The following is a 15,000-nucleotide window of genomic DNA, read 5'->3' as shown; positions in this document are numbered from 1 at the left end:
TAATACATATAATACATCAAAAGTGCACTTGTAGTAGTAATAATAATACATATAATACATCAAAAGTGCACTTGTAGGTTTGCACAAGGCAACATAAGATGGCTGGGGTATTAGGCTCCTGGATATCCTACAGAGTTTGGCCGAAAATGTAAAGTAAATACTGAAGTAAACTAAACCATCCTGTTTGCACAGTACAGCTATATAGTGCACCGGGTTGAAATAAAAAGTACCAAAATGATTAAATCCAGTGTAGCTAATATTAAAAAATATCTCAATCTAATCTTTTCATTCATTGGCCATCCTATCCTGTTTTCAGTTTCTCTGTTTTGAACTAGGTATGTTACTATATATGTCTTGTGTGTACTGATAGGTGTGCTGTGTGTGAATTATATATATTACCGTGTATGTATAGTGTATGTTACGTAATGGGTTTGCTCTATGTGTGACCCTGTGGTGGACACGCAGCTCTGAGCACCTCACTGTGGATTACTATAATCATGTAACTCAATGACTTTACTCCAAGAGAAAATCTTCAGGAACCAAGATCCCCTGGAACTATATATGGGTTTAAAGTTCCCCTGGAACTATGATGGTTTAAAAATCCCCTGGAATATGATGGTTTAAAAATCCCCTGGAACTATGATGGTTTAAAAATTCCCTGGAGGTACGAGGGTTTAAATATCCCCTGGAACTATGTTAATATTTCCTAGAACTACGAGGGTTTAAATATTCCCTAGAACTACGAGGGTTTTAAAATTCCCCTACAACTACGAGGGTTTAAATATTCCCTGGAACTATGCTGGTTTAAAGATCCCTTGGAACTATGAGGGCTTAGAGTAAAATAAATCATCGTACCGTTCAGTGTGTGCCTCCGCACCAGACGAGCAAGCAGACATTTCCCACTCACACAGTCACCCTACAATCACATTGCGCAATCACACTGCCATCTGTATCAAATCATATTAAACCAACCCACCGTGCTCCATTCATGTCATATAACGCTATCATAACAATGCACTAAATCTTCATTATAAAGCCCCAGGGTGCCCCATCATTAGTTACAACACACCGTCGTACTTCAGTGGTCACATAAATCACATGCGTCTGTCTGCATCATGCAGTCCCACTCCTCACTGTATGTCTCATCCTGCAGTCCTGACTGCTAATAAAACCTTACAGACATGAGTCACGCTGTAGACGCTGCAGGCTAAGTGTGTGTGTGTGTGTGTGTGTGTGTGTGGGTGTGTGTGTGTGTGTGTGTGTGTGTGTGTGTGTGTGTGTGTGTGTGTGGGTGTGTGTGTGTGTGTGTGTGTGTGTGTGTGTGTGTTTTAATCTTTATAGCCACGTGGAGGGGGGAAAAAAAACTACAAAGTCTGATGTGAAGTCTAAGGTATTTATGGGCACGGCACGCAAGTTGTACAAGAACTTATCGAACTCTACTGCACTTCAGGGCAGACTGAGGAGAATGGCGACGACCTGGCGACGACCTGGCGCTAAAAACCCAATCTCTGATCAGTCGTCTAAAAATGGTCACCCAAGCTCATCAAGCTCCACTTGTGACTTGCAACACGATTGGCAGCATTGCTGACCTCAAGACATTCTGGTGCAGACAAACGGCACGAGGAACGTCAAGGAAAGTGATTTTTAAGTGGGTTTCAGGCAATCAGCCTTTATGGTGTTTCGTGTTTATGAGGCTTGGCTCATCGAAAGTTGACTAGGGTTACAGACACACACACACACACACACACACACACACACACACACACACACACACACACACACACATGCTATCACACAGACGTGTCCCACACACTCTCATAATCTGTTGTAGATGATGGGTGTGGAGAGACAGGTGTGACTGGTGTACTCTGAACTTCAGCTGCTTTTTACACGAGATCCATGTGCCACTGACAACAGGACATGGTTGGATAATGCCTTTTCTTACCATTCTTATGATAATTATCTTTTCATAGGATTATTGCCTACACAGAGTACACTGAGACAGAGTCCTACACTCACAGCAGAGGCTGATACCGAACTGAGCAAGCGAGCGGACACATATAAAAACACCTGTGGCACATCAGAGAAAAAAGCAAACGTTTCACAGTCGTTAAATGTGATGCCACCAATTATCCCTCATTATTTTTGTTCAACTGATTACAGCTGTGTCAGCAGTCAAACCAGTCATTCTGAGTGAAATGTATCTCATTCCATGCTAGTTACCTGATAACAAGGCAGAATTTAGATAATGTCTTTCCTTATACTCAGACGGTCTTATACACAAACTACATCAAAAATACTTGCTATTCCTTATTATATTAAGAGTCAAACTATAACGTGTGAATTAAATACACTGTCATAGTATCATTGTTTCCTAGTGTACACTATTCACTACAAAACTATACTATAAAACAGACAACCTCGTTCCTTTAGAGAGTTGGGCTGCCACATACAAACCACATACTACTACAACAGATTAAGGACAAATGTGTTTGCAGATGTAGGCCAAGGCATTAAAGACTGCAGCGTGGGCCTTTCTATACATTAAAGACTGCAGTGTGGCCCTATACTATACATTAAAGACTGCAGCGTGGGCCTTTCTATACATTAAAGACTGCAGCGTGGGCCTTTCTATACATTAAAGACTGCAGCGCGTGGCCCTATACTATACATTCAAGACTGCAGTGTGGCCCTATACTATACATTAAAGACTGCAGAGTGGCCCTATACTATACATTAAAGACTGCAGTGTGGCCCTATACTATACATTAAAGACTGCAGTGTGGTTTCTGGGGGAACTGAAGATACAAATATATATTCTAAGGAATGTTTCTCTGACTCTGCATGTGCTGGTGTATCATTTTTGGGAAACGGAGCCTGGGTATTTCCGTTTGACGGTGCGGAGCTAAGTTACAATTTTTCAAGATAAACACAAAACATGGGGAGGAACTGCAATCCCACCCATGTGTAAGTGGTGTTTACTGCTGCGTGTGGTGGAGTTACGACCTGACCACACAATCAGTTAGAGAGAGAGAGATTTGGGTTATAAGAGTTAACAAGAGTTGACATGCGTCAGCTGGCACGTACACCATAAGTTGTTTCTAAAATTGAAAATGCCACCAAGGAACACTGAAACTGGCTGCGTACATCACTTCATCTGCTGTTGGTGTATAATAAACTTCACGCGGCCTGTCATCAACTCGCTGGTGGGACATACTTCACTTGGCACAGATCATATTTTTTTCAACGCAAAATCATTTCGCAGAGAAAAATAAGAAAAACACACATACAATAAAGCCAACACGACACCACTTAAATTGTTTACATGAGTCATGAGTTATGATCCCACAACATTTTTCAACAGTATGCACACAGCCAGGAGGTGCTGAGGCCTCTCTCTCAACCCACACAGGTGCTCAGGCCTCTCTCTCAACCCACACAGCCAGGAGGTGTTCAGGCCTCTCTCTCGAACCACACAGCCAGGAGGTGCTGAGGCCTCTCTCTCGAACCGCACAGGTGCTCAGGCCTCTCGCTCTCAAACCACACAGGGGCTCAGACCTCTCTCTCTCTCAAACCACACAGGGGCTCAGACCTCTCGCTCTCAAACCACACAGGGGCTCAGACCTCTCTCTCTCAAACCACACAGGTGCTCAGACCTCTCTCTCTCTCTCAGGTGCTCAGACCTCTCCCTCTCTCTCAAACCACACAGGTGCTCAGACCTCTCTCTCTCTCTCTCAAACCACACAGGTGCTCAGACCTCTCTCTCTCTCACAGGTGCTCAGACCTCTCTCTCTCTCTCCAACCACACAGGTGCTCAGACCTCTCTCTCTCTCAAACCACACAGCCAGGAGACCTCTCTCTCAAACAGTAGATTGGATTCCCGGAGAGAGGAGCAGCAGCAGCAGAGGGAGAGAAGAAAGGAGGGGGGAGGAGAGGAGAGAGGAGCAGAAGGGGGAGAGAAGAAAGGAGGGGGGAGGAGAGGAGAGAGGAGCCGAAGGGGGAGAGAGGAAAGGAGGGGGAGGAGAGGAGAGAGGAGCAACAGGGGGAGAGAAGAAAGGAGGGGGGAGGAGAGGAGAGAGGAGCAGAAGGGGGAGAGAAGAGAGGAGGGGGAGGAGAGGAGAGAGGAGCCGAAGGGGGAGAAAAGAAAGGAGGGGGGAAGGAGAGGGAAACAGATACGGCTGCTAGGACTAGTGTGAGAATGTTTGAGTTGTAAACATCTGCTGTGACCTGCAGCAGTGTTTGCTCTCGCTCCTTGATGCAGACCTCCTCCCCTCCAGCAGTTTCAGCTAGAAGTGAACCCACTCTAACACCAGCAGCTGGCCCACAATAACAACAAATGTCTGTGTAGGGGCGACAGTGGTACAGGAAGTAGAGAAGCCTCTTAGTAATCAGAAGATTGCTAGTTCAATTCCCTGTCGAAGTGTTGTTGAGCAAGACACTGAACCCTAATTGCTCCTGATGTGCAGTGTGCCATCAGTGTGAAATGTGTATACCTTTTGGATAAAAGCGTCAGCTAAATGACTAAATGTAAATGTAAAATGACTCTTACACCAGCACAACCCAATCAGCCCCATTCCCATGAGATTGATGCTTCCATTAAAAAGTCTTCATTGGACTGTAGGGTATCTCTCACAGTAGCCCAGAGCTAGTATGCATGCTTAAAAGATCACAGGAAGGGTGTACTGAATACCACAAAGTATGCAGTGTGGTTAAATGCACTGCCATATGTACCTGACATTAAGCCTAATCACACTGTTTATGTGCTACTGCAAACAGGACAGACACAAATGATAACCACTTAAAAGTCTTAACCCACCTAATTAAGTGTGTAACATTGAAATATAAAAACAGAGAAGAGTCCAACAGACAGAGATGGGAGCTGCATTGTTAAATGTAATTAAATTAAATCAGATGTATGTAATGTAATTAAATCAGGGACACATTTATTTTACATTCATCAATATGTGCTATCTGCAAAGTTCATATAAAGTTCATCAGTGCATTTCAACACATCTACACTACACTATTGTAACAGAGACATAAACCTTGCTCTTGTTTTGTTTTTTTCAAAGATTATGTTACAAATGTGTCATTTATATGCAAATGATGAAATGTAAGAAAGACAGTTAGGGTGTATACAGTTATTGTGGGTTAAAACATTAACAACTTATGTCAATTATTCTGTGTTTCTAACCTTCTGTTATTTCAGAGTTTCCCAACAGAACTCTTAAAGCAACCACAATTTTCTATCCAAGAAACAGATACCTCTTATGCCCAAGATGGTAAATTATGATAATTGTGTCAAACAAAAACACAGACTGTTATAGAATAGATAAGTCTTGGCTTGGGAGTTAAAAATACAGTAACAATGAGTCTGTCTGAGCTGTCTCCTTTTGAAACTGTTCCACGACTGTCCTAGGAAGCCTTTTTAATTAGCACAGAAGCCGTTGACATTTGCCTTCAGACAGATGAAGCCCTTTCACTGAGCATTTTTTTCTTTCCATTCGTGAACGCGGCTGAATCTCAGACACATGGCCTCTGAAAATAGGTCAGAACATTGTCTTCTCATTTCCCCCGTCGTACGAAAACATGATGATGCACGACTTATCAATCTGCATGACAAAGCCACACACACACATCGACAGCCACTCACATATCACTTGGACACAAAACCGTGTTTGAACAAAAACAAAACAAAATCCTCGAGCAAACACAGACATTTGTTGTTATTGTGGGCCAGCTGCTAGTGTACACATTTGAGCACGTAGGAGGATTTCCTACACCAGAGCAAGAACAGGATTTTGAGTGAACAAGAAGACAACAGCCAACCCACATGGCAAACAACCAGGCAAAGCTTTTAGAGCAGAATCAAAGGAAATTGTGTATTTGTTTTGATTTGTTTTTGACAGAGTTACAAAATAGACCTATATGTAAAAAAAGGAATTTAGCTTTTAGATTAAATATCAATTTGACTAGATTAGTTCAGGAATAAGGACTAGGTGCAACGTTAGATGCCAAGATATCTGCTCTCTTTGCCCCAGGTCTGCCCCAGTGCTGCCCCAGTGCTGCCCCAGGTATGGCCCAGGTATGGCCCAATGCTGCCCCAGTGCTGCCCCAGGTATGGCCCAATGCTGCCCCAGTGCTGCCCCAGGTATGGCCCAGGTATGGCCCAGGTATGGCCCAATGCTGCCCCAGTTCTGCCCCAGTGCTGCCCCAGTACTGCCCCAGTGCTGCCCCAGTGCTGCCCCAGTGCTGCCCCAGGTCTGGCTCAGTGCTGCCCCAGGTCTGCCCCAGTGCTGCCCCAGGTATGGCCCAGGTATGGCCCAGGTATGGCCCAATGCTGCCCCAGTTCTGCCCCAGTGCTGCCCCAGGTTTGCCCCAGTGCTGCCCCAGTGCTGCCCCAGGTTTGCCCCAGTGCTGCCCCAGGTTTGCCCCAGTGCTGCCCCAGTGCTGCCCCAGTGCTGCCCCAGTGCTGCCCCAGGTTTGCCCCAGTGCTGCCCCAGTGCTGCCCCAGTGCTGCCCCAGTGCTGCCCCAGTGCTGCCCCAGGTTTGCCCCAGTGCTGCCCCAGTGCTGCTGTATTCAACATCACATTAGGGCCGGATGAGGGAACACCTGTACCAATATAAACTGATGTAGGCGCAGTCTGAACCGGACTGGGTGATGGATGTGGCTGTAATCGGACTGGGTGATGGATGTGGCTGTAATCTGACTGGGTAATGAATGTGGCTGTAATCTAACTGGGCGATCGATGTGGCTGTAATCTGACTGGGTAATGGATGTGGCTGTAATCTGACTGGGCGATGGATGTGGCTGTAATCTGACTGGGTAATGGATGTGGCTGTAATCTGACTGGGTAATGAATGTGGCTGTAATCTAACTGGGCGATCGATGTGGCTGTAATCTGACTGGGTAATGGATGTGGCTGTAATCTGACTGGGCGATCGATGTGGCTGTAATCTGACTGGGTGATGGATGTGGCTGTAATCGGACTGGGTGATGGATGTGGCTGTAATCTGACTGGGTAATGAATGTGGCTGTAATCTGACTGGGTGATGGATGTGGCTGTAATCTGACTGGGCGATGGATGTGGCTGTAATCTGACTGGGCGATGGATGTGGCTGTAATCTGACTGGGCGATGGATGTGGCTGTAATCTGACTGGGCGATGGATGTGGCTGTAATCTGACTGGGCGATGGATGTGGCTGTAATCTAACTGGGCGATCGATGTGGCTGTAATCTGACTGGGCGATGGATGTGGCTGTAATCTAACTGGGCGATCGATGTGGCTGTAATCTGACTGGGCGATGGATGTGGCTGTAATCTGACTGGGCGATGGATGTGGCTGTAATCTAACTGGGCGATCGATGTGGCTGTAATCTGACTGGGTAATGGATGTGGCTATAATCTGACTGGGCGATGGATGTGGCTGTAATCTGACTGGGTAATGGATGTGGCTGTAATCTGACTGGGCGATGGATGTGGCTGTAATCTGACTGGGCGATGGATGTGGCTGTAATCTGACTGGGCGATGGATGTGGCTGTAATCTGACTGGGTAATGGATGTGGCTGTAATCTGACTGGGCGATGGATGCGGCTGTAATCTGGCATCCTCTGGTGAACCCGTGGTACCTCATCGCCCATTCTGAGACACTACTCCCGCCCTCGCCCTCGCCCCCCCCACCCCAAACCCCACCTCTCAAATCACCTAAACATGATAAGATCATAAACGGACGTTGAGAGTAAGAAGGGACACATGTGCTAGACATCGTTGCTCACCAGAGACTTGCTCGTTCTAGTTACATAACACCTCCTGAAAAGTGAACAGGCACTGATCAGTGCATTAGGTAAAAATACAGCCTTCCCTGTCCCTTTCTTCTGTCATCCTTTCTTTTCAGTCCTCTCTCAGGGTCCTTCGTCGTGCTTTTTATCCCTTTAATCTGTCTAATCATTCACAGTGTTTTTGCTCGTTCGGTCGCTCGTTCGGCTGAAAGACTTAAAGTAGGAAACCAGAGGAGAGGAGAGTCAGGGGCCTCCTTTCGAACCGAGTGCAGACACAGAGATCAAAGTGACTAATCGTGCCACCGTTCTTTGACATGAAAAGCAGGCCGAGAGAGGAAAACTGCTGACCTCTCGTTTGAGCATGGAGGTCGCGGGGCGAGCATTAGAGCGCTAGCCGGCAAAGACATATGAAAGAGTGCTCTCTCTCTCTCTCTCTCTCTCGCTCTCTCTCTCTCTCTCTCCCCTCTCTCTCTCCCTTTCTCTCTCTCTCCCCCTCTCTCTCTCTCTCTCTCTCTCTCTCCCTCTATCTCCCCTCTCTCTCTCTCCCTCTCTCTCCCCCTCTCTCTCTCTCTCTCCCTTCCCCCCTCTCCCTCTCTCTATCTCTCTCTCTCTCTCTCTCTCTCTCTCTCTCTCTCTCCCTCTCCCTCTCCCCCTCTCCCTCTCTCTATCTCTCTATCTCTCTCTCTCTATCTCTCTCTCTCCCTCCCCCCCTCTCCCTCTCTCTCTCTCTCTCTCTCTCTCTCTCTCTCTCTCTCTCTCTCTCCCCCCCTATCTCTCTCTCTCTCTCTCTCTCCTCTCTCTCTCTCTCTCTCTCCCTCCCCCCCTCTCCCTCTCTCTCCCTCTCTCTCTCTCTCTCTCTCTCTCCCTCCCCCTCTCTCCCTCTCTCTCTCTCTCTCTCTCTCTCTCTCTCTCTTAACCTCTACGCATTTGTCTTTCCCTCTGCAGGGGCAGAGAGCCAGAACCAATCTTTCTTCCTCCCCTCTCGAGTCTCAAGAGGCCTCGGCTCTAACGACGCTGTCGAGACATTCCTTGAAATTGAATGAGAAGCCTTCTGAGGACCCGCCAGAGGACATCCAAGTGTGTGTGTGTGTGTGTGTGTGTGTGTGTGTGTGTGTGTGTGTGTGTGTGTGTGTGTGTGTGTGTGTGTCGTCAGAGGACATCCAAGGAGTTCAAACGTGTCGTTCTGAATTATATATAGCGTGTGCCATGACCTCTGGCAGAACAGGGGTCAAATTATGGAACATTTCTCAGGTGTGAGAGGGCTGTGTGTGTGTGTGTGTGTGTGTGTGTGTGTGTGTGTGTGTGTGTGTGTGTGTGTGTGTGTGTGTGTGTGTGTGTGTGTGTGTGTGTGTGTGTGTGTGTGTGTGTGTGTGTCTGTGTGTGTGTGTGTGTGTGTGTGTGTGTCTGTGTGTGTGTCTGTGTCGGGTGTGAGAAGGCCGTGGAACGCACCTGTGCCCGTCCATTACACTTACAAGAAACCTCCGGAACAGGAGACTACGGCCGGGTCCACTGCACTGGGAGTGACCCTTGGAATAATTCATGGCCGTACTTTCAGTAGCCGTTACTGGCACAGGCCACGTGTCGAGCTTTCATTTTCAATCTACTTGTTATATAGTGCGGTCCTCTAGTTAGGTCGATAAACAACGTCTTTTAAGATGTGCAGACACGACCCATTCTCCCACTCCATGTGGTGCTACTATAAAGCCACTACTGGGATACTTCCAACGCAGACGATAAACACAGAGGTCGCTTCTGTTTTGATAGTTCACAATTTGTTAGTGGTTTGATAGCTCCGAATTTTCCATATGTATTGGCAAAAACTATTTGCTGAGGACGACTAAGATCATTTCGACAATAAATACTCTCTCTGAGCAGCATACCATACCATACATGCCAACAGAATTTGTTATGAATTACTTTCAACAATTGACTAGGTTTTATTATAGATATAAACACTCTTCACTTCAGACGATCATGTGGTTGACTGATACTACCAGCATTCCAAATATCCCATGATGCCTTTCTTCCCACTGGTCCCACGCTTCTGAAAGGCAGGGCTGCTGCTGTGCCACGAGGACTTGAAAGGGTTCTCACACATCAAAGACGCACTACATACACACCAAATACCATGGTGTGTTTATTCACATCCAACACGTTCCTGAGTCCTCAGCACTCAAGTATAAATGTGTGCAAGAACTTGGCTCCTCTCAGGTCACCAGCAGGCGACTTCTAATGAAGAGAAACTGGCAAAGACTCGCACACACACACACACACACACACACACAAGGACTAGCGTGCACACACACACACAAGGACTCACTCCCACACACACTCCCACACAGACACGAGGACTCATTCCCACACACACACGAGGACTTACTAGCACACACACACACATACACAAGGACTCACTAGCACACACACACAAGGACTAACTCGCACACACACACACACACGAGGACTCACTCCCACACACACACACGAGGACTCACTCCCACACGCACAAGAGGACTCACTCCCACACACACACACACTCACACACACTCACTCCCACACAGAAACACTCCCACACGAGGACTCACTCCCACACCCACACACGAGGACTCACACACACACACACACACGAGGACTCACTCCCACACACACACACTCCCACACGAGGACTCACTCCCACACACACACACACTCCCACACGAGGACTCACTCTCACACACACACACTCCCACACGAGGACTCACTCCCACACACACACACACACACTTGGGCAATTTCACGGTCAATTAAACAAGAGAATTCGCTTTTTTTTTTTCCGAGCTGGAGATGCATGGGTTGTAAAGAGGAAAGGAAAGCAATGCCAAGGTGCTGTCTTTATCCTGCCCTTAAACAGAGCCCAAAGCAGCAGCAGCCCAAGCAGCAGCACCCTGGCCTGGGTCTGTGTGAGAGGGGGGGGGGGTATTCAAGAAGGCCAGCACCCCAAGCAGCAGCACCCTGGCCTGGGTCTGTGTGAGAACGGGGGGGGGTTATTCAAGAAGGCCAGCAGCCCAAGCAGCAGCACCCTGGCCTGGGTCTGTGTGAGAGGGGGGGGGTTATTCAAGAAGGCCAGCAGCCCAAGCAGCAGCACCCTGGCCTGGGTCTGTGTGAGAGGGGGGGGGTTATTCAAGAAGGCCAGCGGCCCAAGGCTGGGCTCACTTTACCCTGGTGAATACATTTAACTCGGTGAATAGAAACTCAACCCCCAGCTAAGGAGGAAAAAGCCTAAAGAGCCTTCTGAAATGGTTCAGACTTAATACACACACACACACACAGACACACACAAACACACACACACACACACGCACACACACACACACACACACACACATTACATTAAATTATTTACACACTGCGTTCCCTTCCGTACCAGTGACTGAACAGAAATGGACACAATGATGAGAGTAGTGAGCTCCACCTGGCACCTTTTCATTCTTCAACCCAAATCCCCCAAATCCACAGGCCACCGTGAGACTGCTTTTCTCAAGAACATTGGTGTCCTGTTACTACCCATCACAAGTATACACACACACACACACAAACACACACACACACACACACACACACACACACACACAAACACAAACACACACACACACACACATACACGCAGACACACAGAAACACACACACACACACACAGAAACACACACACACACACAGACACACACACACACACACACACATACGCAGATGCACACACACACTCTCGACATAAACACACACCTCACACAGAAACACACACCAGCTGAAATGTGTGTGTGTTTCTCTTTCACTGTAAGCTTTGTGCTTTGCTGTTGTATCGGAAGAGCAGTTCACTTAATAAGGAGGCTCTTTGATTTGCCCCGAGGCTCAATGTTTCAGACATCTCCCCAGAAACAGAAACGCTCTTTAAAAGGCAGAGAGAGAAGTCCCTGATATTCAATACGCCTTTTAAGAAGACTCTACACTTAAACTTACGGATGAATACCTGGCATAGAAGCCCCTACACCTGCTCTTTGTATCGTCATGCCTTCAGACACTCAAAATGGATCTCCACTGATCCATAGAACAGGAGGGGTCACTTCACAGCTTATGCTCAACTTATGCCACAAAGACACGAGCGACTCTCCGCTTGAGAGCAATCTGACAGGCGAACAGCCTGGTGCTTAAAAGACTATTTCTTGCCTGACTGATAGCAGTCCGGTCCAGTCAACTGCACCAGATTTAATCAATTCTGCATTTCTTACATAGATAGACACAGTAAAAGCATCAAGGAGAACAAGTCAGGTTACATCCGTCAGAATAAGTCACGTTATGTTTGTCCGCTGAGACAGGAATGGAGATGTCCTTTTTTTGTAGACTGTGAGACGCACATACCTCCATAATCCTGTCATGAACCTGCAGACCGTCCTCTTTGTCTGCCGGGCCATTCTCCACGACCTTTGACACGAGAATCTCATCAGTCAAATGCACCTCCTCGGGGTCCTTTAGAAACAACAACAGCAACAACAGAAGACAACAACAGACACAGTGTTAACAACAACAGACACACACACATAGCGTTCTATCCTTCTACAGGTATAATGACAGGGAGACACGGAATGGGGATTACATCATTTTTTCCACAGTCCCTCTCTCGAATGTAAACACAGGAAGCAGACATGAGGAAGTAGCGTTATACGACTTCTACACAGGCATGTTGTGGAAGCTGTACTGTCAAGACAGGCACCAGTGGAGATGCACTCTGATAGGTGAAAATTCCCCCTAGTTACCTCAGGACTCCGGAGCTGCATGTAAGTACATTTATTAGACAAACAACAACAACAATTGCAATCGGGCTCCCCTCCCAGTACAAGGCTGAAAGTGAAGCAATGATAAACCCATCGCACAAGGTTTATATAGTCAGAAGTTTAGCTTTCAGCAGGGATAACCACTTGGTGGATTTCTCACGTCCGACGCTCCCTGTCTTGCAAGGATGGCAGTTTTGCACAAGGTCGGAAGAAGCACAGTTCCATTCTTATCACCTATATGGTCTAAAGATGCTCTTGTTCATATGCAGACTAAGTGGCACCTACTATTCTAGCTATCCACACACACACAGAAAAGCCATGCTCCTGCTTTCATAAGCACATGATTCATACAAGGAATATATGAATACAAGGCACTTGATTATTATATCCTTAAGTCATTAACAGTGTTCGGAAATAATCTCTATCACACTGCTTCTTGTTCCTTGCGAGATTAAAGAGTAGCGAGGGGAAGTTGACTCAACGGTCTTCCCCTCCTCTCAGCGACACCTCTAATCACATCCGCTAAAGAGGCAGAGGAGGCAGAAGAGGCAGAAGAGGCAGCGGAGGCAGAAGAGGCAGCGGAGGCAGAGGAGGCAGAGCCCGCTGCCGCTGCTGAGAGCGAGGCTGAGGCAGAGACCAAACCCTGTGTTAAGATCCGCCACCACATCAAACACTCTGTGGTCTCAATCAGTGTGAAACCGCCAAGCTCAGCCTTCACACACGGAGCGCCAGAGGGAAAACAGCACAGGTTCAGGGTGGTTATGAACCTAAGCTTAACCATTGGTGCTGGTTTTTCTTCAACAACCTATCGGATGCTATGCTAACGGAGGATTTGTGTTCCCTGAAGACCTTTTTTTAATACCATTGGTTGTAAAGTTAGTCATTTACATTACATTAAAGTATTGTTTCTGCCATGTGCTACTCACCAGGGCTCTACTCATCTGTTCCTATCGTGGCTTTTATGCACGATGGATTGATGTACAATCAAAGTGGCCTATGTTTTGCATTTCAATCCTGCTACATTAGAGTCAAGTGAGTTGAGTTAAGGTTGAGTCAAGCTGTAATGCATAAATGGAAAACAAGACTCCTCACAAGTTTTAAAAAAAAGAATTTGAACTATTTCAAGCATTCCAGCGGTTGTCCTTGGTTAGTTAAACCTTCAAAGAAAACAGGGGAGCATGGCTAATAGAGCATGGATAATCAAGCATGGCTAATCAAGCATGGCTAATAAAGCATGGCTAATCAAGCATGGTGATTGATAGTCCTCTATGGCATCAGGACATGGACAGCTGCTTGTGAGCTTCGTAACAGTATTGCAAAAATCTGATTTTGACCAATGAACTTCCACATTCAAGGACTGTAATGTAGCAGCTAATTGGTCATGATTTGGGCCTGGTCTGGGGTCAGAAGTGAGTGATATCAGGGCCTGGTCTGGGGTCAAAGGTGAGTGATATCAGGGCCAGGTCGAATCTACAGCCAGCTGTTGAACAGGATGGCATTCCTAAAAAACATCCGACCATCTGAAACACGTTGTATGGTTCTGTAACTCGAACTTCACACAGTTAGATGAGAGCCCAGATACACACATAGCCTAGCCTACATACCCCACAGAAGCTGCCACCCATGATGTTGAAGCCCAGAGATCCAGATGACCGATGCAGAGTAACCTTGAGACTCCTGGTGTTCCCGTCGTCCTGGAAGTAGAGAACACAGGTTTTCATGCCACAGTTCAACATCAGGTTCATAGTATTGTAAACTGGAGCATTTTCTGTTAAAGTTAATTAAATTAGAAGTTGTATTTTATTGTTGGATTTTATAGTTGGGATTTTATAAATGACATTTCACCTAGTTCATTTAGGACTTCTCTCGTTAGTTAAGTTATTATATATAAACGGATGTTGACATGTTATGATTTTGGGAGGATCAGGGAAGTGAGGTTAGAGTTTGGAAAGTTGAAGACTGAGAAGTGAGCCATTAAAACTGTTCAAGAGCATCCTTGTCTCCCTCCAGTTCGTCTGTTCAATAAGTGAGGATTTCACCTGAACGAACCCAACATAAAAGGTTACAGTATCCTGCTTCACCAGTGAGACGACCATTGCCTAGTCTCCCTAGACCAGTGGTGTAGTGGTCCCTGGAGAAGTGGGTATACTCTTACTTTTTTAAGCAGCCCATACAGCACAGGATAAACCCCCTGTTTTGAGAAGTGGGTATACGCAATGCTGACAGAAAAATAAGTGGGTATACTCCGTATACCTGCGTATACCCTGAACTCCACTGCCCTAGACAAACCCTGGTAATATTTGGGGTAGATTATTCATATCACTCAATAGGAACACACTTGTCATTGAAGTGACACCTTTTGTTGGAACCTGTAGTCGCTTCAAAGGAGGATAAATGGGTGGGTAAAGCTGTTTTCAG

At 46.6% G+C, this 15,000-nt stretch overlaps 1 protein-coding gene across 1 annotated transcript in view; it reads right to left on the bottom strand.

Moving 5' to 3' along the window:
* Positions 1–15,000, bottom strand: part of pdzrn3a (PDZ domain containing RING finger 3a) — a 48,751-nt gene that overhangs the window by 31,245 nt on the left and 2,506 nt on the right. The window contains exons 2-3 of the mRNA XM_080832403.1: positions 14,187–14,276; positions 12,170–12,277 (exon numbers count right to left, since the gene is read on the bottom strand). Coding sequence (XP_080688529.1) covers positions 12,170–12,277; positions 14,187–14,276 — 198 coding nt within the window. The remainder of the gene's footprint in view (positions 1–12,169; positions 12,278–14,186; positions 14,277–15,000) is intronic.

This window comes from Sprattus sprattus, assembly GCF_963457725.1.
Source record: "Sprattus sprattus genome assembly, chromosome: 2".
NCBI classification, from domain to species: Eukaryota; Metazoa; Chordata; class Actinopteri; order Clupeiformes; family Clupeidae; genus Sprattus; species Sprattus sprattus.
The sequence above is the reverse complement of the archived record's forward strand: the minus strand, read 5'-3'. Positions and strand labels throughout refer to the sequence as shown.